The sequence below is a fragment of the Dendropsophus ebraccatus genome, chromosome 4, assembly GCF_027789765.1.
Source record: "Dendropsophus ebraccatus isolate aDenEbr1 chromosome 4, aDenEbr1.pat, whole genome shotgun sequence".
NCBI classification, from domain to species: Eukaryota; Metazoa; Chordata; class Amphibia; order Anura; family Hylidae; genus Dendropsophus; species Dendropsophus ebraccatus.
The window spans coordinates 4,235,893-4,263,116 of record NC_091457.1 but is presented as its reverse complement, the minus strand read 5'-3'; the positions used below and the strand labels follow the sequence as shown (position 1 = coordinate 4,263,116).

At 46.2% G+C, this 27,224-nt stretch overlaps 1 protein-coding gene across 4 annotated transcripts in view; it reads left to right on the top strand.

The window, feature by feature from the left end:
• Nucleotides 1-27,224, top strand: part of DENND2B (DENN domain containing 2B) — a 155,329-nt gene that overhangs the window by 19,740 nt on the left and 108,365 nt on the right. For 3 of the 4 annotated variants that reach the window (XM_069965012.1, XM_069965011.1, XM_069965010.1), the window contains one exon: nucleotides 12,940-13,029. In XM_069965012.1, the coding sequence (XP_069821113.1) occupies nucleotides 13,007-13,029 (23 nt within the window). In that variant the 5' untranslated portion in view covers nucleotides 12,940-13,006. Of the gene's footprint in view, nucleotides 1-12,939; nucleotides 13,030-19,813; nucleotides 20,079-27,224 lie in introns of those variants that run through there. The other variant, XM_069965014.1, reaches the window with a different exon arrangement.

Here is a 27,224-nt window from a genome sequence, read left to right as displayed (position 1 = left end):
GCTTGACCACCACATCCCTTGGCAAGCCGTCAACCCTGGGCGCCGTCAGAGCCCGATGAACTCTGTCCAGATCATAATAGCGGTCAGGGAGATCAGGAATGAGAAGATGAAACAGTTCTTTAACCGCTTCCTCTAAATCCGTGATACTCTCAGGAAGGCCTCTAATACGGAAATTTTCACGGCGCGACCTATTTTCAAGGTCTTCTATTTTTGCATGCGCCACATCAAGTTGATCATATAGCTCCCCCATGCAGGAAGAATGCTGGTTAACTGTGCTCACAGTAGCATCTATTTTAGATTCCATAGCATCCAGCCTCACCCCCAGTTCATGAAAGTCAGATTTCAAGTCAGCAGTAATTTTAGAGCAGGCTTTCCCCAATTCTTGTTGTAAAAGTAATGAAAATCTGGACAGGAGAACTTTATCAGGAGAATAGTGTGCCATGAGCTCAGAGTCTCTGTCCTCCATGCTCCCTCTCTCTACTTCATGTCTGTCTGGGCTGCGCTGGCTGGGTGCCAAGTCAGAACTGGACTGACTGAGGGCTATATCTGCCATAACTTTGTTCAGGGACGAGCCCTGTGTGTCCTGGTCCCCAAAAATGTCAGATGAAGGGCTGGCTGATCTGGCCCGGATAGACGCCATGGGCGACTGGGCAGGTGTTACCTCCTTCTCGGGAGAAGCCCGCTGTCCCGCAACGCTCCTGGGGGACGGTTGAGAGGGAGCACACTGAGGCAAGATGGCGCCTCTCCGGGTCTGCTGCGGGGAGGGCCGCCGCTGCGCAGCGGAATGAGGGGTTGCCATGTGGCCGGAAATCTTGCCTTTTTTGCCCGCTTTGGTCGCCATCCTGTGCCCTGGATTGTCACCAAGCCGTTCGGGGAGAAGAGGAGCCGGACCGGAGCGTATAGTCGCTGATTAGCGCTGCCGAGGCTGACGGGACTGCGGAGCTCAGCAGGACACGTCCGCCATGAACCCCGCGCGCATGCGCTCTCTATTATCCTGTCTGGGATGAGTCCAGGTCACTTTAGCATGAAAGGGGTACCCTGGAGAAAAAAATCTAAATCCACTGGTGTCAAAAAGTTTTATAGATTTGTAATTTACTTCTATTTAAAAATCTTCAGTTTTCCAGTACTTATCAGCTGCTGTATGTCCTGAAGGAAGTGGTGTATTCTTTCCAGTCTGACACAGTGCTCTCTGTATTCTACTCTACTCTGTATTCCAGGTGTAACGTCACTGATGTGAGAGCAGTACATACACCGTATACCAGGTGTAACGTCACCGATGTGAGAGCAGTACATACACCGTATACCAGGTGTAACGTCACCAATGTGAGAGCAATACATATACCATATCCCAGGTGTAATGTCACCGATGTGAGAGCGATACATACACCTTAAACCGGGTGTAACATCACTGATGCGAGAGCGATACATACACCGTATACTGGGTGTAACATCACCGATGTGAGTGCGAGACATACACAGTATACCTGGTGTAACGTGACATCACTGATGTAAGAGCGATACATACACCGTATACCGGGTGTAACGTGACATCACTGATGTGAGAGTGATACATACACTGTATACAGGGTGTAACGTGACATCCCTGATGTGAGAGCGATACATACACTGTATACCGGGTGTAACGTGACATCACTGATGTGAGAGCGATACATACACTGTATACTGGGTGTAACATGACATCACTGATGTGAGAGCGATACATACACTGTATACTGGGTGTAACGTGACATCACTGATGTAAAAGCGATACATACACAGTATACCTGGTGTAACGTGACATCACTGATGTAAAAGCGATACATACACCGTATACTGGGTATAACGTGACATCACTGATGTAAGAGCGATACATACACTGTATACCAGGTGTAACGTGACATCACTGATGTAAAAGCGATACATACACCATATACCAGGTGTAACGTGACTGATGTGAGAGTGATACATACACTGTATAGCAGGTGTAACGTGACATCACTGATGTAAGAGCAATACATACACCGCATACCGGGTGTAACGTGACCAACGTGAGAGCAATACATATACCATATACCAGGTGTAACATCACCAATGTGAGAGCGAGACATACACCGTATACCGGGTGTAACGTGACATCACTGATGTGAGAGTGATACATACACCGTATACTGGGTGTAACATCACCGATGTAAGAGCGAGACATACACAGTATACCTGGATTAACGTGACATCACTGATGTAAGAGCGATACATACACAGTATACCGGTTGTAACGTGACATCACTGATGTAAGAGCAATACATACACTGTATACCTGGTGTAACGTGACATCACTGATGTAAGAGCGATACATACACTGTATACCAGGTGTAACGTGACATCACTGATGTAAAAGCGATACATACACCATATACCAGGTGTAACGTGACTGATGTGAGAGCGATACATACACTGTATAGCAGGTGTAACGTGACATCACTGATGTGAGAGCGATACATACACCACATACCGGGTGTAATGTTACCAACGTGAGAGCAATACATATACCATATACCAGGTGTAACATCACCGATGTGAGAGCGAGACATACACTGTATACCGGGTGTAACGTGACATCACTGATGTGAGAGCGATACATACACAGTATACTGAGTGTAACATCACTGATGTAAGAGCGAGACATACACAGTATACCTGGTGTAACGTGACATCACTGATGTGAGAGCGATACATACACTGTATACTGGGTGTAACGTGACATCGCTGATGTGAGAGCGATACATACACCGTATACTGGGTGTAACATCACCGATGTAAAAGCGATACATACACAGTATACCTGGTGTAACGTGACATCACTGATGTAAAAGCGATACATACACCATATACTGGGTGTAATGTCACCGATGTGAGAGCGATACATACACCGTATACCGGGTGTAACGTGACATCACTGATGTGAGAGCGATACATACACTGTATACTGGGTGTAACGTGACATCGCTGATGTGAGAGCGATACATACACCGTATACTGGGTGTAACATCACCGATGTAAGAGCGATACATACACAGTATACCTGGTGTAACGTGACATCACTGATGTAAAAGCGATACATACACCGTATACTGGGTGTAATGTCACCGATGTGAGAGCGATACATACACCGTATACCGGGTGTAACGTGACATCACTGATGTGAGAGCGATACATACATCGTATACCAGGTGTAACGTGACCGATGTGAGAGCGATACATATACCATATACCGAGTGTAACGTGACATCACTGATGTGAGAGCGACACCGCATACCAGGTGTAACGTGACATCACTGATGTGAGAGCGATACATGCACCGTATACCAGGTGTAACGTGACATCACTGATATAAGAGCGATACATACACCGTATACCAGGTGTAACGTGACATCACTGATGTGAGAGCGATACATATACCATCATGTACCATCATGCTACCGCAATAAGTTGACCTCAGTGGGACGGAGGCGTCATGCTGCCCACTATCTGATGCTCCCTATAGCAGTATCTACATCCTATTACCTGCAGGGGGTTGCTGGGCTTCTGTATCTCAGCCATGGCAGTGTGCACCCGCTGAGCTATAGTAGTTCTGTCCAATGTGCTAGACAGTTCTTTGTTTTTAGATATCGCAAAATGTTGTCAGGGGTCTGGGTGCTCGGACCCCTACTGTTTGCTGGGAGAAGAGTGCAGCTGAGCGCTTCTCTACTAGGCTCATAGGAGGGGTCCAGATTTCTTGACTTATATTGAAGCTCCCACAGTGGGCTGCTGGGTGAGGGGAGTAGTACAATCTCTAGTCACCTGCCACCATTATTATCCTAATGTCTGGGATGAGTCCAGGCCACTTTAGCATTAAAGGGGTACCCTGGAGAACAAAATTGGATCCACTGGTGTCAGAAAGTTTTACAGATTTGTAGTTTACTTCTATTTAAAAATCCTCAGTTTTCCAGTACTTTTCAGCTGCTGTATGTCCTGCAAGAAGTGGTGTATTCTCTCCAGTCTGACACAGTGCTCTCTGCTGCCACCTCTGTCCATGTCAGGAACTGTCCAGAGCAGCAGCAAATCCCCATAGAAAACCTCTCCTGCTCCGGACAGTTCCTGACATGGACAGAGGTGGCAGCAGAGAGCACTGTGTCAGACTGCAGAGAATACACCACTTCCTGCAGGACATACAGCAGCTGATAAGTACTGAAAGACTGGAGATTTTTAATAGAAGTAACTTACAAATCTGTGTAACTTTCTGACACCAGCTGATCTGAAAGAAAAACATATTTGCCGGAATTCCCCATATGAGGAGAAGAGGGGGCAGCAGGTGGCCCAGGATTTGGGGAAGATATTTTATGGGGCTGTTTCTGCTCACATATAAGTTTTGCAATATAAATTACACAATATTCTTTATAATAACTGTAGTGTTTTATCATGAAGCAGGCAGCTCAGGATGAGCAGAGCTGTAGAAGCATAGTGATGGTGATAAGATGGATCCGTTATATAGGGTCAGGCCTGTGACCCTCATGAAGCAGGAAGCTCAGGATGAGCAGAGCTGTAGAAGCATAGTGATGGTGATAAGATGGATCCGTTATATAGGGTCAGGCCTGTGACCCTCATGAAGCAGGCAGCTCAGGATGAACAGAGCTGTAGAAGCATAGTGATGGTGATAAGATGGATCCGTTATATAGGGTCAGGCCTGTGACCCTCATGAAGCAGGCAGCTCAGGATGAACAGAGCTGTAGAAGCATAGTGATGGTGAGATGGATCCGGTATATAGGGTCAGGCCTGTGACCCTCATGAAGCAGGCAGCTCAGGATGAACAGAGCTGTAGAAGCATAGTGATGGTGATAAGATGGATCCGTTACATAGGGTCCGGCCTGTGACCCTCATGAAGCAGGCAGCTCAGGATGAACAGAGCTGTAGAAGCATAGTGATGGTGAGATGGATCCGGTATATAGGGTCACGCCTGTGACCCTCATGAAGCAGGCAGCTCAGGATGAACAGAGCTGTAGAAGCATAGTGATGGTGAGATGGATCTGGTATATAGGGTCAGGCCTGTGACCCTCATGAAGCAGGCAGCTCAGGATGAGCAGAGCTGTAGAAGCATAGCGATGGTGAGATGGATCTGGTATATAGGGTCAGGCCTGTGACCCTCATGAAGCAGGCAGCTCAGGATGAGCAGAGCTGTAGAAGCATAGTGATGGTGATAAAATGGATCCGTTATATAGGGTCAGGCCTGTGACCCTCATGAAGCAGGCAGCTCAGGATGAGCAGAGCTGTAGAAGCATAGTGATGGTGAGATGGATCTGGTATATAGGGTCAGGCCTGTGACCCTGGCGGACCATCTGCCTGCTGCCCAGTGGGGTCCGTTATGTGACATCTGTTGCATTGCTTCCATTGGTAGAAGGTTCCAGAAGATGCTGAGAGATGAGTCATGGAGGCCGCCCCGCCGCTGCCTCTTATACCACGCTCATCTCCAGACATTGTTTATTTGTCTTCTCTCTAATCGTAAGGAAACCTTTATTACAATTTGATGACTTCAGAGCTGTAATCCTCAGACTTTTATTCCTTACATAAATATGTGAGTAATCCGAATCAGTGAAGCCGGGAAGAGGTCGGATCCAAGTCTCTGCTCTATATAACCCTATAGGAACATGTATAGGGTGAGAGCGCAGCCGCACTATATAGTCCTCTATATAACCCTATAGGAACATGTATAGGGTGAGAGCGCAGCCGCACTATATAATCCTCTATATAACCCTATAGGAACATGTATAGGGTGAGAGTGCAGCCGCACTATATAATCCTCTATATAACCCTATAGGAACATGTATAGGGTGAGAGCGCAGCCGCACTATATAATCCTCTATATAACCCTATAGGAACATGTATAGGGTCAGAGCGCAGCCGCACTATATAATCCTCTATATAACCCTATAGGAACATGTATAGGGTGAGAGCGCAGCCGCACTATATAATCCTCTATATAACCCTATAGGAACATGTATAGGGTGAGAGCGCAGCCGCACTATATAATCCTCTATATAACCCTATAGGAACATGTATAGGGTGAGAGCGCAGCCGCGGTATATAATCCTCTATATAACCCTATAGGAACATGTATAGGGTGAGAGTGCAGCCGCACTATATAATCCTATATATAACCCTATAGGAACATGTATAGGGTGAGAGCGCAGCCGCACTATATAATCCTCTATATAACCCTATAGGAACATGTATAGGGTCAGAGTGCAGCCGCACTATATAATCCTCTATATAACCCTATAGGAACATGTATAGGGTCAGAGTGCAGCCGCGGTATATAATCCTCTATATAACCCTATAGGAACATGTATAGGGTGAGAGCGCAGCCGCACTATATAATCCTCTATATAACCCTATAGGAACATGTATAGGGTGAGAGCGCAGCCGCACTATATAATCCTCTATATAACCCTATAGGAACATGTATAGGGTCAGAGCGCAGCCGCACTATATAATCCTCTATATAACGCTATAGGAACATGTATAGGGTGAGAGCGCAGCCGCACTATATAATCCTCTATATAACCCTATAGGAACATGTATAGGGTGAGAGCGCAGCCGCACTATATAATCCTCTATATAACCCTATAGGAACATGTATAGGGTGAGAGCGCAGCCGCGGTATATAATCCTCTATATAACCCTATAGGAACATGTATAGGGTGAGAGTGCAGCCGCACTATATAATCCTATATATAACCCTATAGGAACATGTATAGGGTCAGAGCGCAGCCGCACTATATAATCCTCTATATAACCCTATAGGAACATGTATAGGGTCAGAGTGCAGCCGCACTATATAATCCTCTATATAACCCTATAGGAACATGTATAGGGTGAGAGCGCAGCCGCACTATATAATCCTCTATATAACCCTATAGGAACATGTATAGGGTGAGAGCGCAGCCGCACTATATAATCCTCTATATAACCCTATAGGAACATGTATAGGGTGAGAGCGCAGCCGCGGTATATAATCCTCTATATAACCCTATAGGAACATGTATAGGGTGAGAGCGCAGCCGCACTATATAATCCTCTATATAACCCTATAGGAACATGTATAGGGTGAGAGCGCAGCCGCACTATATAATCCTCTATATAACCCTATGGGAACATGTATAGGGTGAGAGCGCAGCCGCACTATATAATCCTCTATATAACCCTATGGGAACATGTATAGGGTGAGAGCGCAGCCGCACTATATAATCCTCTATATAACCCTATAGGAACATGTATAGGGTGAGAGCGCAGCCGCACTATATAATCCTCTATATAACCCTATAGGAACATGTATAGGGTCAGAGCGCAGCCGCACTATATAATCCTCTATATAACCCTATAGGAACATGTATAGGGTGAGAGCGCAGCCGCACTATATAATCCTCTATATAACCCTATAGGAACATGTATAGGGTGAGAGCGCAGCCGCACTATATAATCCTCTATATAACCCTATAGGAACATGTATAGGGTCAGAGCGCAGCCGCGGTATATAATCCTCTATATAACCCTATAGGAACATGTATAGGGTGAGAGCGCAGCCGCGGTATATAATCCTCTATATAACCCTATAGGAACATGTATAGGGTGAGAGCGCAGCCGCACTATATAATCCTCTATATAACCCTATAGGAACATGTATAGGGTGAGAGCGCAGCCGCACTATATAATCCTCTATATAACCCTATAGGAACATGTATAGGGTGAGAGCGCAGCCGCACTATATAATCCTCTATATAACCCTATAGGAACATGTATAGGGTGAGAGCGCAGCCGCACTATATAATCCTCTATATAACCCTATAGGAATATGTATAGGGTGAGAGCGCAGCCGCACTATATAATCCTCTATATAACCCTATAGGAACATGTATAGGGTGAGAGCGCAGCCGCACTATATAATCCTCTATATAACCCTATAGGAACATGTATAGGGTGAGAGCGCAGCCGCACTATATAATCCTCTATATAACCCTATAGGAATATGTATAGGGTGAGAGCGCAGCCGCACTATATAATCCTCTATATAACCCTATAGGAACATGTATAAGGTCAGAGCGCAGCCGCGGTATATAATCCTCTATATAACCCTATAGGAACATGTATAGGGTGAGAGCGCAGCCGCGGTATATAATCCTCTATATAACCCTATAGGAACATGTATAGGGTCAGAGTGCAGCCGCGGTATATAATCCTCTATATAACCCTATAGGAACATGTATAGGGTCAGAGCGCAGCCGCACTATATAATCCTCTATATAACCCTATAGGAACATGTATAGGGTGAGAGCGCAGCCGCACTATATAATCCTCTATATAACCCTATAGGAACATGTATAGGGTGAGAGTGCAGCCGCGGTATATAATCCTCTATATAACCCTATAGGAACATGTATAGGGTGAGAGCGCAGCCGCACTATATAATCCTCTATATAACCCTATAGGAACATGTATAGGGTCAGAGTGCAGCCGCACTATATAATCCTCTATATAACCCTATAGGAACATGTATAGGGTGAGAGCGCAGCCGCACTATATAATCCTCTATATAACCCTATAGGAACATGTATAGGGTCAGAGTGCAGCCGCGGTATATAATCCTCTATATAACCCTATAGGAACATGTATAGGGTGAGAGCGCAGCCGCGGTATATAATCCTCTATATAACCCTATAGGAACATGTATAAGGTCAGAGTGCAGCCGCACTATATAATCCTCTATATAACCCTATAGGAACATGTATAGGGTGAGAGTGCAGCCGCACTATATAATCCTCTATATAACCCTATAGGAACATGTATAGGGTGAGAGTGCAGCTCTGGAAGGAGAGGGGGGCTCACAGCTACAGGGAATCGCCTATATAACCCACCTGTATTCATTAGTGATGTCATCAGGATGTGGCACATCATCGCTACCGGAGAGACGGGTGGCCCCACTCTACAGGAGAGACGGGGGGCCCCACACTACAGGGGAGACGGGGAGACCCACACTACAGGGGAGACGGGGGGCCCACACTACAGGGGAGACGGGGAGACCATACTACAGGGGAGACGGGGGGCCCACACTACAGGGGAGACTGGGAGACCCACACTACAGGGGAGACGGGGAGACCATACTACATTGGAGACGGGGGGCCCACACTACAGGGGAGACGGGGGGCCCACACTACAGGGGAGACGGGGGGCCCACACTACAGGGGAGACGGGGGGGCCCACACTACAGGGGAGACGGGGGGCCCACACTACAGGGGAGACGGGGGGCCCACACTACAGGGGAGACGGGGGGCCCACACTACAGGGGAGACGGGGGGCCCACACTATAGATGTCTCCTGTCGGCCATAGATGTCACCTCTCGGCCATAGTCAGTATCCATGTTTTCCTTGCAGCCTTAGGGCGGAGTATCGTTCCTGCGGCCCCTGGTGAACAGATGACGGACCTGAATAGTTTTTGTTTATCATTTGTACGTTATCATGGGGGCAGCCATCTTGTCTGAGAGGTCTCTAGCAGCGGTTGGCTGTCCAGGCATGCTGGGAGTTGTAGTTCTGCTGTAGAGCACTGGTGGTGTAGAGTCCTGGCAGCAGCTGGGACCAGGATAGAGGCACCGCCGCTGCAAAAACCTTCCTGGAAAAAACTTCCCTAAGTATAAGCCACAGCCATGACCCCCGACCCCTGACCCCCCACAGATCAGTGTCTGGCTGGTGTTTCCTCTACCTCTTATTGAATGTCACTAACATATAGTGTAGTGTAATTACACGCTGCTCCACTATGTGGCGCCATTGTCTGCCGGAGAAGCCAGGCGTCTCCTGATAGATGGCTCATGCGATGCACGCCCCACATTTATCAGGGGATTCAGGAGAACCCTCTTTAAGGGGAACTCCGGCGGCAATCTTACAAATCACCTGGTCTCAGAAAAGTTATGTAGATTTATAAATTACTATAGAAAATCTCCAGTGTTCCAGTACTTATCAGCTGCTGTATGTCCTGCAGGAAGTGGTGTATTCTTCCCAGTACTTATAAGCTGCTTTCTATCCTGCAGGAAGTGGTATATTCTTCCCAGTACTTATCAGTGGCTGTATGTCCTGCAGGAAGTGGTGTATTCTTCCCCAGTACTTATCAGCTGCTATATGTCCTGCAGGAAGTGGTGTATTTTTCCCTAGTACTTATCAGCTGATGTATGTCCTGCAGGAAGTTGTATATTCTTCCCAGTACTTATCAGCTGCTGTATGTCCTGCAGGAAGTGGTATATTCTTTCCAGTCTGACATAGCGCTCTGGAAAACTGGAGAGAATACAGCAGCTGATAGATACTGACAGACTGGAGATTTTTATATAGTAAGTAATCTACAAATCTGTAGAGGCCGTCTAGGTATCAGCCGTACATCCAGCGTTATAAGAGGAGCGGCTGATATCAGTCACATATGATGTAATAGGAGGTTATATCAGTACTGGAGCGTTATAAGAGGAGCGGCTGATATCAGTCACATATGATGTAATAGGAGGTTATATCAGTGCTGGAGGGTTATAAGAGGAGCGGCTGATATCAGTCACATAGGATGTAATAGGAGGTTATATCAGTACTGGAGCGTTATAGGAGGAGCTGCTGATATCAGTCACATATGTAATAGGAGGTTATATCAGTACTGGAGCGTTATAAGAGGAGCGGCTGATATCAGTCACATATGATGTAATAGGAGGTTATATCAGTACTGGAGCGTTATAAGAGGAGCGGCTGATATCAGTCACATATGATGTAATGTCTGGAGGTTATATCAGTACTGGAGCGTTATAGGAGGAGCTGCTGATATCAGTCACATATGTAATAGGAGGTTATATCAGTACTGGAGCGTTATAAGAGGAGCGGCTGATATCAGTCACATAGGATGTAATAGGAGGAGGTTATATCAGTACTGGAGGGTTATAAGAGGAGCAGCTGATATCAGTCACATATGATGTAATAGGAGGATATATCAGTACTGGAGCGTTATAAGAGGAGCGGCTGATATCAGTCACATATGATGTAATAGGAGGTTATATCAGTGCTGGAGGGTTATAAGAGGAGCAGCTGATATCAGTCACATATGATGTAATAGGAGGATATATCAGTACTGGAGCGTTATAAGAGGAGCGGCTGATATCAGTCACATATGATGTAATAGGAGGTTATATCAGTGCTGGAGCCGGGGGGAGGGGTCTTGAGCCGATCCTATTAATCTGAGCTCATCCTATGTTGATGTCTTCTGGGCCAGGAGATGCTGTCCGCCCTGATATCCCTCCTCCGCTCACTCATCCTATATCATCATAATATTATATCCGTGCTCAGTCTGATCTTCCTGGTACATGGTGAGAGACATAAGGGGGGCCTCTCCAGGTCTGTGTGGGGCCGGGTGACCACCATCCTGACACTTTGTGGCTGATCACACACACACACATTGTCTCAGGGTCACATGCTCGGCCTTCTCTCACTGCAATGATACATTTTATTTAATAAGTCTTAAAGTGACGGCGCACTGAAAATCCATTGTAGGCGGATGCGGAGGCCCCGAGATCTGTATGAGGAAACGGTAAAGTGGTGACCGGCAACTCATCACCAGTAATGGAGAGAAACGGGGAACCACAAGTACCACAATGTCACTCATCACACACACACACACACAACCTCATCCTACACCTCAGCTGCTGCAGAACCTCATACACCCCAGCTGCTGCAGAACATCATCCTACACCTCAGCTGCTGCAGAACCTCATACACCCCAGCTGCTGCAGAACCTCATACTACACCTCAGCTGCTGCAGAACCTCATCCTACACCTCAGCTGCTGCAGAACATCATCCTACACCTCAGCTGCTGCAGAACCTAATCCTACACCTCAGGTGCTGCAGAACCTCATCATACACCTCAGCTGCTGCAGAACCTCATCATACACCTCAGCTGCTGCAGAACCTCATCATACTACACCTCAGCTGCTACAGAACCTCATCCTACACCTCAGCTGCTGCAGAACCTCATCCTACACCTCAGCTGCTGCAGAACCTCATACTACACCTCAGCTGCTGCAGAACCTAATCCTACACCTCAGGTGCTGCAGAACCTCATCATACTACACCTCAGCTGCTGCAGAACCTCATCATACACCTCAGCTGCTGCAGAACCTCATCATACACCTCAGCTGCTGCAGAACCTCATACTACACCTCAGCTGCTGCAGAACCTCATCCTACACCTCAGCTGCTGCACAACCTCATAATACACCTCAGCTGCTGCAGAACCTCATCATACTACACCTCAGCTGCTGCAGAACCTCATAATACACCTCAGCTGCTGCAGAACCTAATTATCCTACACCTCAGCTGCTGCAGAACCTCATTATACACCTCAGCTGCTGCAGAACCTCATACACCTCAGCTGCTGCAGAACCTAATCATACTACACCTCAGCTGCTGCAGAACCTCATCATACACCTCAGCTGCTGCAGAACCTCATCCTACTCCTCAGCTGCTGCACAACCTCATTATACACCTTAGAACCTCATAATACACCTTAGCTGCTGCAGAACCTAATCATACTAATAATAATAATAATAAATTTATTTGTATAGCGCCAACAGATTCCGCAGCGCTTTTTTTTTCTATGCATACAGTACAGAGGTACATAATACGCAGTTAAATTGGAATAAATAAGTACATAGTTAATAAATATAACAAAAAATACAAAATACAGAGTATAGACGAGACCTGCTCGTTGGATACTACACCTCAGCTGCTGCAGAACCTCATTATACACCTCAGAACCTCATAATACACAGTGTGATGATGATGATGATGAGACATCATCGTGTTCTCCTGATCTCTTTCCCTCTCTTATATTTCCAGGCTCTGGTAGTTGTACTCCAGACTCCCAGCACCTCAGTGCCTCCAGAATGACAGGATCCCGACCCTGATGATCACCGACCCCAATATAAGGTGAGATCCGTCCTGCCGTCTGGGTATTATATACAGCAAGACCATGGTAATGTAGGACTGACAGCCATAATATATATATATATATATTCTGTATACAGCTACAGGGCCTTGGTAATGTATATTGAATTGGACAGGCAGCCATACTCATATATATATATATATATATATATATATATATATTTATTTATTTATATATTTATATTTTGTATACGGCTACAGGGCCGTGGTAATGTATATAGAATTGGACAGACAGCCATATAATAGTGTAATAGTGATGCGCCCCAATATAACAAACATATAAATACTGTATACATATGCAGCCCTTGCTGCACAATTATTGAGCCTTCTAATAGGGTCAGTAGTCGCCCTCTTACATTAGTGATCGGGCTGTGTAATAGGGTCAGTAGTCGCTCTCTTACATTAGTGATCGGGCTGTGTAATAGGGTCAGTAGTCGCTCTCTTACATTAGTGATCGGGCTGTGTAATAGGGTCACTAGGCGCTCTCTTACATTAGTGATCGGGCTGTGTAATAGGGTCACTAGGCGCTCTCTTACCTTAGTGATCGGGCCATGTAATAGGGTCAGTAGTCGCTCTCTTACATTAATGATCGGGCAGTGTAATAGGGTCAGTAGTCGCTCTCTTACATTAGTGATCGGGCTGTGTAATAGGGTCACTAGGCGCTCTCTTACATTAGTGATCGGGCTGTGTAATAGGGTCACTAGGCGCTCTCTTACCTTAGTGATCGGGCCGTGTAATAGGGTCACTAGGTGCTCTCTTACCTTAGTGATCGGGCTGTGTAATTGGGTCACTAGGCGCTCTCTTACCTTAGTGATCGGGCCGTGTAATAGGGTCAGTAGTCGCTCTCTTACATTAGTGATTGGGTTCTGCAATAGGGTCACTAGGCGCTCTCTTACATTAGTGATTGGGTTCTGTAATAGGGTCAGTAGTCGCTCTCTTCCATTAGTGATCGGGCCGTGTAATAAGTTCACTGGGCGCTCTCTTACATTAGTGATCGGGTTCTGTAATCGGGTCAGTAGTCGCTCTCTTCCATTAGTGATCGAGCCGTGTAATAGGGTCAGTAGTTGCTCTCTTACATTAGTGATGGGGCTGTGTAATAGGGTCAGTAGTCGCTCTCTTACATTAGTGATCGGGCTGTGTAATAGGGTCAGTAGTCGCTCTCTTACATTAGTGATCGGGCTGTGTAATAGGGTCACTAGGCGCTCTCTTACATTAGTGATCGGGCTGTGTAATAGGGTCAGTAGTCGCTCTCTTACATTAGTGATCGGGCCATGTAATAGGGTCAGTAGTCGCCCTCTTACATTAGTGATCGGGCCATGTAATAGGGTCACTAGGCGCTCTCTTACATTAGTGATCGGGCAGTGTAATAGGGTCAGTAGTCGCTCTCTTACATTAGTGATCGGGCCATGTAATAGGGTCAGTAGTCGCTCTCTTACATTAGTGATCGGGCAGTGTAATAGGGTCACTAGGTGCTCTCTTACCTTAGTGATCGGGCTGTGTAATAGGGTCACTAGGCGCTCTCTTACATTAGTGATTGGGCCATGTAATAGGGTCACTAGGCTCTCTCTTACCTTAGTGATTGGGCCGTGTAATAGGGTCAGTAGTCGCTCTCTTACATTAGTGATCAGGCCGTGTAATAGGGTCAGTAGTCACTCTCTTACATTAGTGATTGGGCCATATAATAGGGTCACTAGGCGCTCTCTTACCTTAGTGATCGGGCAGTGTAATAGGGTCAGTAGTCGCCCTCTTACATTAGTGATCGGGCCGTGTAATAGGGTCACTAGGCGCTCTCTTACATTAGTGATCGGGCCGTGTAATAGGGTCACTAGGCGCTCTCTTACATTAGTGATTGGGCCATGTAATAGGGTCACTAGGCGCTCTCTTACCTTAGTGATCGGGCCATGTAATAGGGTCAGTAGTCGCTCTCTTACATTAGTGATCGGGCAGTGTAATAGGGTCAGTAGTCGCCCTCTTACATTAGTGATCGGGCTGTGTAATAGGGTCACTAGGTGCTCTCTTACATTAGTGATTGGGCCGTGTAATAGGGTCAGTAGTCGCTCTCTTACATTAGTGATCAGGCCGTGTAATAGGGTCACTAGGCGCTCTCTTACATTAGTGATCGGGCTGTGTAATAGGGTCACTAGGCGCTCTCTTACCTTAGTGATCGGGCTGTGTAATAGGGTCACTAGGCACTGTCTTACATTAGTGATCAGGCCGTGTAGTAGGGTCAGTAGTCGCCCTCTTACATTAGTGATCAGGCCGTGTAGTATGGCCCTTACACTCGTCCCTCTAGGATCATCACACAGATGGCTGACGTTGAGGGTCCTGTCTATACTGTAATAGGGGATCTCACAAGGGCTGCTCCAGGGGGCTGGACACCCGATCACATATAGACTAGTATATAGACTGTATAGACATCACTTTAGACTATAGGTCACTATGTTCCGGTGATTGCAGTGTATGGGGCCGGTGCACATATATGTTGTATAGTGCTACAGGGTAAATAGAGGATTGATCACTATTACCCACTCTGATACTTTGCTAATGTATACGTGTCCCAGGGGGCACTATCATCATGTGATCCCTGCCTTATACCTGCACATACAGTTGCCTACACATCCTATACATTTTCTATGGATTCATTTCACATCGGTAGTAGGTGCATTACAATGTAACTCCCGGCATACAGTATATAACTGTGATCATTACTCTATACATCCATATACAATACATATAGGGGGGGATCATTGCTCTATACATCCATATACAATACATATAGAGGGTGATCATTGCTCTATACATCCATTTACCCTACATATAGGGGTGATCATTGCTCTATACATCCATATACAACACATATAGAGGGGATTATTGCTCTATACATCCATATACAATACATATAGGGGGATCATTGCTCTATACATCCATATACAATGCATATAGAGGGTGATCATTGCTGTATACATCCATATACAATACATATAGAGGGTGATCATTGCTCTATACATCCATATACAATACATGTAGAGGGTGATCATTGCTCTATACATCCATATACAATACATATAGGGGGATCATTGCTCTATACATCTATATACAATGCATATAGAGGGTGATCTTTGCTCTATACATCCATATACAATACATATAGGGGGGTCATTGCTCTATACATCCATATACAATACATATAGGGGGGTTAATTCCTCTATACATCCATATACAATACATATAGGGGGGATCATTGCTCTATACATCCATATACAATACATATAGGGGGGGGGGGTCATTGCTGTATACATCCATTTACTATACATATAGAGGGTGATCATTGCGCTATACATCCATATACAATACATATAGGGGGGGATCATTGCTCTATACATCCATATACAATGCATATAGAGGGTGATCTTTGCTCTATACATCCATATACAATACATATAGGGGGGATCATTGCTCTATACATCCATATACAATACATATAGGGGGGATCATTGCTCTATACATCCATATACAATACATATAGGGGGGGATCATTGCTCTATACATCCATATACAATACATATAGAGGGTGATCATTGCTCTATACATCCATTTACCCTACATATAGGGGTGATCATTGCTCTATACATCCATATACAATACATATAGAGGGGATTATTGCTCTATACATCCATATACAATACATATAGGGGGGATCATTGCTCTATACATCCATATACAATACATGTAGAGGGTGATCATTGCTCTATACATCCATATACAATACATATAGGGGGATCATTGCTCTATACATCTATATACAATGCATATAGAGGGTGATCTTTGCTCTATACATCCATATACAATACATATAGGGGGGTCATTGCTCTATACATCCATATACAATACATATAGGGGGGTTAATTCCTCTATACATCCATATACAATATATATAGGGGGATCATTGCTGTATACATCCATATACAATACATATAGGGGGGTCATTGCTGTATACATCCATATACAATACATATAGAGGGTGATCATTGCTCTATACATCCATATACCCTACATATAGTGGTGATCATTGCTTTATACATCCATATACAATACAAATAGGGGTGATCATTGCTCTAAACATTAATATACAATACATATAGAGGGTGATCATTGCTCTATACATCCATATACAATACATATAGGGGGGATCATTGCTCTATACATCCATATACAATACATATAGGGGGGGGGTCATTGCTGTATACATCCATTTACAATACATATAGAGGGTGATCATTGCGCTATACATCCATATACAATGCATATAGAGGGTGATCTTTGCTCTATACATCCATATACAATACAAATAGGGGTGATCATTGCTCTATACATCCATATACAATACATATAGGGGGGATCATTGCTCTATACATCCATATACAATACAAATAGGGGTGATCATTGCTCTATACATCCATATACAATACATATAGGGGGGGATCATTGCTCTATACATCAATATACAATACATATAGAGGGTGATCATTGCTCTATACATCCATATACAATACATATAGGGGGGTCATTGCTGTATACATCCATTTACAATACATATAGAGGGTGATCATTGCGCTATACATCCATATACAATACATATAGGGGGGGATCATTGCTCTATACACCCATATACAATACATATAGGGGGGATCATTGCTCTATACATCCATATACAATACATATAGGGGTGATCAATGCTCTATACATCCATATACAACACATATAGAGGGTGATCATTGCTCTATACATCCATATACAATACAAATAGGGGTGATCATTGCTCTATACATCCATATACAATACATATAGGGGTGATCATTGCTCTATACATCCATATACAATGCATATAGAGGGTGATCATTGCTCTATACATCCATATACAATACATATAGGGGGGATCATTGCTCTATACATCCATATAAAATGCACATAGAGGGTGATCATTGCTCTATACATCCATATACCCTACATATAGGGGAGATCATTGCTCTATACATCCATTTACAATACATATAGGGGGGATCATTGCTGTATACATCCATATACAATACATATAGAGGGCGATCATTGCTGTATACATCCATATGCCATACAGATAGGGGTGATCATTGCTCTATACATCCATATACAATACATATAGGGGGGATCATTGCCGTATACATCCATATATCATACATATAGGGGAGATCATTGCTCTATACATCCATATACAATACATATAGGGGGGATCATTGCCGTATACATCCATATATCATACATATAGGGGAGATCATTGCTCTATACATCCATATACAATACATATAGGGGGGTCATTGCTCTATACATCCATATACAATACATATAGGAGGGTCATTGCCCTATACATCCATATACAATACATATAGGGGGGATCATTGCTCTATACATCTATATACAATACATATAGGGGTGATCATTTCTCTATACATCCATATATCATACATATAGGGGTGATCATTGCTCTATACATCCATGTACAATACATAAAGGGGAAATCATTGCTGTATACATCCATATACAATACATAGAGAGGGTGGTCATTGCTCTATACATCCATATACAATACATATAGAGGGTGATCATTGCTCTATACATCCATATACAATACATATAGAGGGTGATCATTGCTCTATACATCCATATACAATTCATATGGGGGGGTCATTGCTCTATACATCCATATACAATACATATAGAGGGGGATCATTGCTCTATACATCCATAAACCATAGATATAGAGGGTGATCATTGCTCTATACATCCATATACAATACATATAGGGGGGATCATTGCTCTATACATCCATATACAATACATATAGGGGGATCATTGCTCTATACATCCATATACAATACATATAGGGGGGATCATTGCTCTATACATCCATATACAATACATATAGAGGGTGATCATTGCTCTATACATCCATATACACTACATATAGGAGGATCATTGCTCTATACATCCACAAACCATAGATATAGGGGTGATCATTGCTCTATACATCCATATACAATACATATAGAGGGTGATCATTGCTCTATACATCCATATACAATACATATAGGAGGATCATTGCTCTATACATCCACAAACCATAGATATAGGGGGGATCATAGACGCAGCAGCTCCAGGAGTCTCAGTTTGGGGTTTGGATCAGATGACCCATGTCCAGCACTTTATTAGCAGTGCCTTGTATTCTGACCCCTGGTTTGTGGCCCCTGATTGGTTGGTTTGTGATACCTGCATTGTTTGTGGCCCCGGGTTGGTTTGTGATCCCTGCTTTGTTTGTGGCCCCGGGTTGGTTTGTGATCCCTGCTTTGTTTGTGGCCCCGGGTTGGTTTGTGATCCCTGCTTTGTTTGTGGCCCCGGGTTGGTTTGTGATCCCTGCTTTGTTTGTGGCCCCGGGTTGGTTTGTGATCCCTGCTTTGTTTGTGGCCCCGGGTTGTAGGTTTTGTGATCCCTGCTTTGTTTGTGGCCCCGGGTTGTATATTTTGTAGCCCTTGGTTGATTGGTTTGTGGCCCCTGGTATCTCACTGCCTCCTATAAGTGAAAGTCCCTGCTGGCAGTGCTATGTAAGTGACTATAGAAAGTTCTTTGTGTAGCATTAGTTCCTGCGCTGGCTGGGCTCTGCTATGACTGCAGAGTAATGTGCTGGGGGTGGAGAGGACAGGAGGGGTTGTACTTCTCTGCACTCTGTTCCTGCTGACACTCGGAGGAGCCGCCGCCACTGCTGCTGGGTGGGGGTTACAAACTTCCCACCGGGGCCACTTCCAGCGCCTGTGACCATTGCCCCGGTCATCCTGGGAGGAGAGGTCCAGCCTGGTGTGGGAGGAGGTCAGATGAGGGGCTCGCACTGGCTCCCGGGGGTCTCCAGCTGCTGACATTACCCTGGACCTGCCCATAGGATAAGGATTTGTGTGGGAAATACAAAGCTGAGAATGGAGCGGAGAGGCTGGAGCTGCGCCCTGGAGGTAACCATCACCACCCCCTTTCCCCCACTATTGTCTGTGTGTCCCCCCAGCCGCAGACCCTCAGTGTGCTGCACAAGGGGTCAGGCACTCAGCTGGTTACACATTAGCAAAGTGATGTCATGCCGCCACATTGGGCCATCTATTTTGGTGATAACACTATTAAGTAAATAGAGAATAGCCTTGGATGGATGGAAACGGAGAGAGCAGCGGCAGATTCTCACGTTCGGTCTGGTCGTAGAATTACGACCGGGGGGGGGGGGGGGGGTCACCGTAAGGGTCTGAGGGTCCCATAAAGTTTAGGCCGAAGGGGGATCACTGGCATGGATACAGCTCATCTAGGCTGTTCTTATAATATAGAGATGGTGGCACTCACACAGCATCACAAACACCCTGTGCGGCACTCACTCACCATCACAGACACTCTGTCCGGCACTCACTCACCATCACAGACCACCCTGTCCGGCACTCACCATCACAGACCACCCTGTCCGGCACTCACCATCACAGACCACCCTGTCCGGCACTTGCCATCACAGACACTCTGTACAGCACTCACTCACCATCACAGACCACCCGTCCGGCACTCACCATCGCAGACCACCCTGTCCGGCACTCACTCACCATCACAGAACACCCGTCTGGCACTCACCATCACAGACCACCCTGTCCGACACTGACTCACCATTACAGACCACCCTGTCCGGGACTCACTCACCATCACAGACCACCCTGTCCGGGACTCACTCACCATCACAGACCACCCTCTCCAGGACTCACTGACCATCACAAACCACCTTGTCCGGTACTCACTCACCATCACAGACCACCCTGTCCGGCACTCACCATCACAGACCACCCTGTCCGGCACTCACCATCACAGACCACCCTGTCCGGCACTCACTCACCATCACAGACCACCCTGTCCGTCACTCACCATCACAGACCACCCTGTCCGTCACTCACCATCACAGACCACCCTGTCCGGCACTCACTTGCCATCACAGACCACCCTGTCCGGCACTCACCATCACAGACCACCCTGTCCGTCACTCACTATAACAGACCACCCTATCGGGGACTCACTCACTCACCATCACAGACAACGCTGTCCGGCACTCACTCACCATAACAGACCACCCTGTCCGGCACTCACCATCACAGACCACCCTGTCCCGCACTTACCATCACAGACCACCCGGTCCAGCACTCACTTACCATCACAGACCACCCTGTCCGGCACTTACCATCACAGACCACCCTTTCCGGCACTCACTTACCATCACAGATCACCTGTCTGGCACTCACCATCACAGACCACCCTGGTGGACCCCTATTGTCATTGTTGTATGATAGCGACCGTTAACCTGTGGCCTATATAACTATTACTTCAAGCATGTGGACGCAGCCTATAGCTCTCTGAGCATGCTGGGAGTTTTAGTAGGGAGTGTATGTAACATAGGGAGGGTATGTAACATAGGGAGGGTATGTAACATAGGGAGGGTATGTAACATAGGGAGTGTATGTAACATAGGGAGGGTATGTAACATAGGGAGGGTATGTAACATAGGGAGTGTATGTAACATAGGGAGGGTATGTAACATAGGGAGGGTATGTAACATAGGGAGTGTATGTAACATAGGGAGGGTATGTAACATAGGGAGGGTATGTAACATAGGGAGTGTATGTAACATAGGGAGTGTATGTAACATAGGGAGGGTATGAAACATAGGGAGGGTATGTAACATAGGGAGGGTATGTAACATAGGGAGGGTATGTTACATAGGGAGGGTATGTAACAGTTGAAGAGCCACTGGTTTGGAAGGACTGACTTACCTAGCCAAAAGCTGTCGGGTATGCTGGGATTTGTAGTTATTTAACAGCTGGCCTGTCAGGGCATGCTGGGATTTGTAGTTTTGCAATACTGTAGCTATCAAGGCTTATTTGGAGTCAAGGATATACAACAGCTGGACTGTCAGGGCATGCTGGGAGTTGTAGTCTTGCTACATTTTGGAAGCACTAGTGATTGTATTGTGACCTATTTGGGGTTCATAGTGATTGGTTGTAACTTCTTAGGGAGCCTGTGATTCTCGTTTCCTTACGTGCAGTACATGTGGGCCTTATACTGGCAGCTTCTCCCCTGGAGCTGTGCTCCCTACACAGAGCAGCACATGTGGGTCCTATATAGGGACTGTCAGCGTCTCCTCCGGAGCTGTGCTCCCTACATATATAGGACCCACATGGTGCTGCCCTAGGGACTGTCAGCGTCTCCTCCGGAGCTGTGCTCCCTACATATATAGGACCCACATGGTGCTGCCCTAGGGACTGTCAGCGTCTCCTCCGGAGCTGTGCTCCCTACATATATAGGACCCACATGGTGCTGCCCTAGGGACTGTCAGCGTCTCCTCCGGAGCTGTGCTCCCTACATATATAGGACCCACATGGTGCTGCCCTAGGGACTGTCAGCGTCTCCTCCGGAGCTGTGCTCCCTACATATATAGGACCCACATGGTGCTGCCCTAGGGACTGGCAGCGTCTCCTCCAGAGCTGTGCTCCCTACATATATAGGACCCACATGGTGCTGCCCTAGGGACTGTCAGCGTCTCCTCCGGAGCTGTGCTCCCTACATATATAGGACCCACATGGTGCTGCCCTAGGGACTGGCAGCGTCTCCTCCGGAGCTGTGTTCCCTACATATATAGGACCCACATGGTGCTGCCCTAGGGACTGTCAGCGTCTCCTCCGGAGCTGTGCTCCCTACATATATAGGACCCACATGGTGCTGCCCTAGGGACTGGCAGCGTCTCCTCCGGAGCTGTGCTCCCTACATATATAGGACCCACATGGTGCTGCCCTAGGGACTGGCAGCGTCTCCTCCGGAGCTGTGCTCCCTACATAGAGCAGCACCATGTGGGTCCTATATAGGGACTGGTGTCCTCTCCTCCGGAGCTGTGCTCCCTACATAGAGCAGAACATATGGGGTCCTATATAGGGACTGGGTCCTCTCCTGGTGACAGTCCGGTTCCTGTGCTGTTCGATCTATAGAATCTTTCACCTGTTTTTTTATTGACCCTGTGAGTGCTGGAATGTGCCGCTTGTGACTCACAGCTCTGGCCCTCTATGGGGATGAAGGAGTTAACATGTGACAAAGGAGAAGAATAGAGGAGTCTGGAGGATCAGTGATAAGCACAGTCTTTCTTCATCCATCTGCTAGTGATCCCGGGCAGGAAACGTAAACAAACAAACTTAAAGGAGACATTTAAAGGGGCCAGTAAAGATGGCTGCCACCGGCACTCTGAATGGCGTGGGACCGGGGAGCTGCCATTGGAGGCTTTGTTTTTGGCCGCTTGTCAGTAGGTCCATTCTGAAGTGGAGGAGCAGATTAGAGAGGTCCCGGACCCCAGACAGAGAGGCTTTTGTCTTTCTGGGACAATGACGCTGCCCTGGGATTGGCCGCCCGGACTCCTCTTCTCCTCTCTCCGCTGCCTGAAAGGAAAAAACACAAACACAAGAGACGGGGGGTCATAGAGGGACAGCGGGGTGATAGGGGCCGCCCAGACCCCAGAATATTCTATCTATCTATCTATCTATCTCCTATCTATCTATCTATCTATCTATCTATCTATCTATCTATCTATCTATCTATCTCCTATCTATCTATCTCCTATCTATCTATCTATCTATCTATCTATCTATCTATCTATCTCCTATCTATCTATCTATCTATCTATCTCCTATCTATCTATCTCCTATCTATCTATCTATCTATCTATCTATCTATCTATCTATCTATCTCCTATCTATCTCCTATCTATCTATCTCCTATCTATCTATCTATCTATCTATCTATCTATCTATCTATCTATCTATCTCCTATCTATCTCCTATCTATCTATCTATCTATCTATCTATCTATCTATCTATCTATCTATCTATCTATCTATCTATCTATCTCCTATCTATCTCCTATCTATCTCCTATCTATCTATCTCCTATCTATCTCCTATCTATCTATCTATCTATCTATCTATCTATCTATCTATCTCCTATCTATCTATCTCCTATCTATCTATCTATCTATCTATCTCCTATCTATCTCCTATCTATCTATCTATCTATCTATCTATCTATCTATCTATCTATCTATCTATCTCCTTTCTCTCTTTGTCACACCTCTATCCCTCTCTCTCTACCCCCTCTCTCCCTCTGTCTCTCTCCTCTCTCCCCCTCCCTCTCAATCCCCCCCCTATTCTCTCTCTTTACCCCCTCTCTCTCTACCTCTCTCTCTCTCTCTCTCTCTCTCTCTCCCCTCTCTTCTCTAACTTTTTCTATCCCCCCCTCCCTCTCTACCCCCTCTCTCCCTCTTTCTCTCTCTTTCCTCTCTCCCCCCTCCCTCTCACATTCCCCCTCCCTCTCACTCCCCCCTTCTCTTCTCTCTCTTTACCCCCTCTCTCTCTCTACTCCCTCTGTCTCTCTCTCTCTCCTCTCTTCTCTAACTCCCTCTCTACCCCCTCTCTCCCTCTTTCTCTCTCTCCTCTCTCCCCCTCCCTCTCACTCCCCCCTCTCTTCTCTCTCTCTACCCCCCCCCCCTCGCTCTCTCTCTGTATCCCCCCTCTCTCTCCCTGTCTATACCCCTCTGTCTCTCTCTCTCTTTTTCTCTCTACCCCCTCTCTCTCTCTCTATGTATTAGTTCGATAGAACACTATAGCTCCAGTATGGGAAAGTCCAGCGGCACCTGTAAAGCTCCTGACATACTGTCTGTGTGTTCCATCCTGCCCATGCTGTATACTGTCTTGTGATTGATGTCGGCACGCAGTGACATATATGTTCCTCCCCCCGGTCATGTGATGCAATGATGACATACATTTCTCCATACATTGTTAATCATTCCTTATCTTGGAAGCTCGGATCTTAGTACATGGGCCCCTAAAGGGACTTTCCCATCAGGACAATGTCTGAAATCCTATAGGGCTGCATGGATGTTATATAGAGGGGCTTCACCACACTGGACCCTCCTCTATGATACTAGCTTCACTTACAGTCCAGCACTAAGACCTATGGGCCCTGGCAATGTGATGGGTTATGCCACCTGTTGTATCTGGAGGATGCCCCTGTTCCTGCTCTGGAGATACATAGAGTACAGACACAAGGGTCGGGCACCATGCCAGCTTACCTGTCCTCACCCAGAGCCTCAGCTCCTTTAGTCTGAATTCCTTCTAGTTGAATATTTCGGTGAAACCACAGGCATCGTAACACATTTGGATCAGATTCAACGTCCGTAAAGATTATTTCTGTTTTCTTATGTCACATTGGGTAAGAGATCAGGTGAAGAATAGCAGAGAAAAGAAGTCCGCAGAGGCACTGTGCTGCTGGGAGTACCGGGACCCTGCCGTGTATAGACGACTGCCAGGACCCTGCCGTGTATAGACGACTGCCGGGACCCTGCCGTGTATAGACGACTGCCGGGACCCTGCCGTGTATAGACGACTGCCAGGACCCTGCCGTATAGAGACGACTAGTGGGACACTGCCATATAGAGACGACTTGTGGGACACTGCCGTATAGAGACGACTGCCGGGACACTGCGGTATAGAGACAACTGTCGTATAGAGACGACTGCCGGGACACTGGCGTACAGAGACGACTGCCGGGACACTGGCGTACAGAGACGACTGCCGGGACACTGGCGTACAGAGACGACTGCCGGGACACTGGCGTACAGAGACGACTGCCGGGACACTGGCGTACAGAGACGACTGCCGGGACACTGGCGTACAGAGACGACTGCCGGGACACTGGCGTACAGAGACGACTGCCGGGACACTGGCGTACAGAGACGACTGCCGGGACACTGGCGTACAGAGACAACTGCCGGGACACTGGCGTACAGAGACGACTGCCGGGACATTGGCGTACAGAGACGACTGCCGTATAGAGACGACTGCTGGGACTTTGCCATGTAGGAACAGCTGCCGGGACACTGCCGTATAGAGATGACTGCCGGGACACTGCTGCATAGAGACGACTGCTGTATAGACTGCTAGGACACTACCGCATAGAGACGACTGCCGTATAGACTACTAGGACACTACCGTATATATAGAGACGACTGCCGTATAGACTACTAGGACACTACCGTATAGAGACGACTGCCATATAGACTGCTAGGACACTACTGTATAAGACACATCTTCATGTCTCCCTCTCTTTGGTGTGTCTGATCTTCTCTCTCTCTCTCTGGTCGTTGTTACATGTGATCATAGCCCCCCCCACCCCCCCACCCTTTACCACCTGGGATTGCTCCGAGCCTTCCGCCATGATTTCTGGATTTGACCTCTGACCCCTGAGGTGTTCGGTCCTTTTCATGCTCAGGTAGTGGCTGGTTGGTATGGAGGAGGGAATGCGGGGACATTCTTCACCACAAGCCGCTGTCTAGACAGATAACAAGTGTCTGAGGGAGAACGACATCTGTGCGGAGCTGTGTATTTGTATGTATATATATATATATATATATATATATATATATATATACACCAGGATCAGTACTGTAGCTGTATATATAGGTGACATCTGGATCAGTACTGGAGCTGTAGATATATATATGTGACATCAGGATCAGTACTGGAGCTGTATATATAGGTGACATCAAGATCAGTACTGGAGCTGTATATATAGGTGACATCAAGATCAGTACTGGAGCTGTATATATAGGTGACATCAAGATCAGTACTGGAGCTGTATATATAGGTGACATCAAGATCAGTACTGGAGCTGTATATATAGGTGACATCAAGATCAGTACTGGAGCTGTATATGTATATATATATATATATATATATATATATATATATGTATATGTGACATCAGGAGTTGTACCGGAGCTGTATATATAGGTGACATCAGGAGTTGTACCGGAGCCGTATATATAGGTGACATCAGGATCCGTACTGGAACTGATATATATATATATATATATATATATATATATATATACAGTGAGTCCAAGAAGTATTTGATCCCTTGCTGATTTTCTTTGTTTGCCCACTAATAAAGACATGATCATTCTATATTTTTAATGGTAGATGTATTCTTACATGGAGAGACAGAATATTAAAAAGAAAATCCAGAAAATAAATCTAAGGAATATAT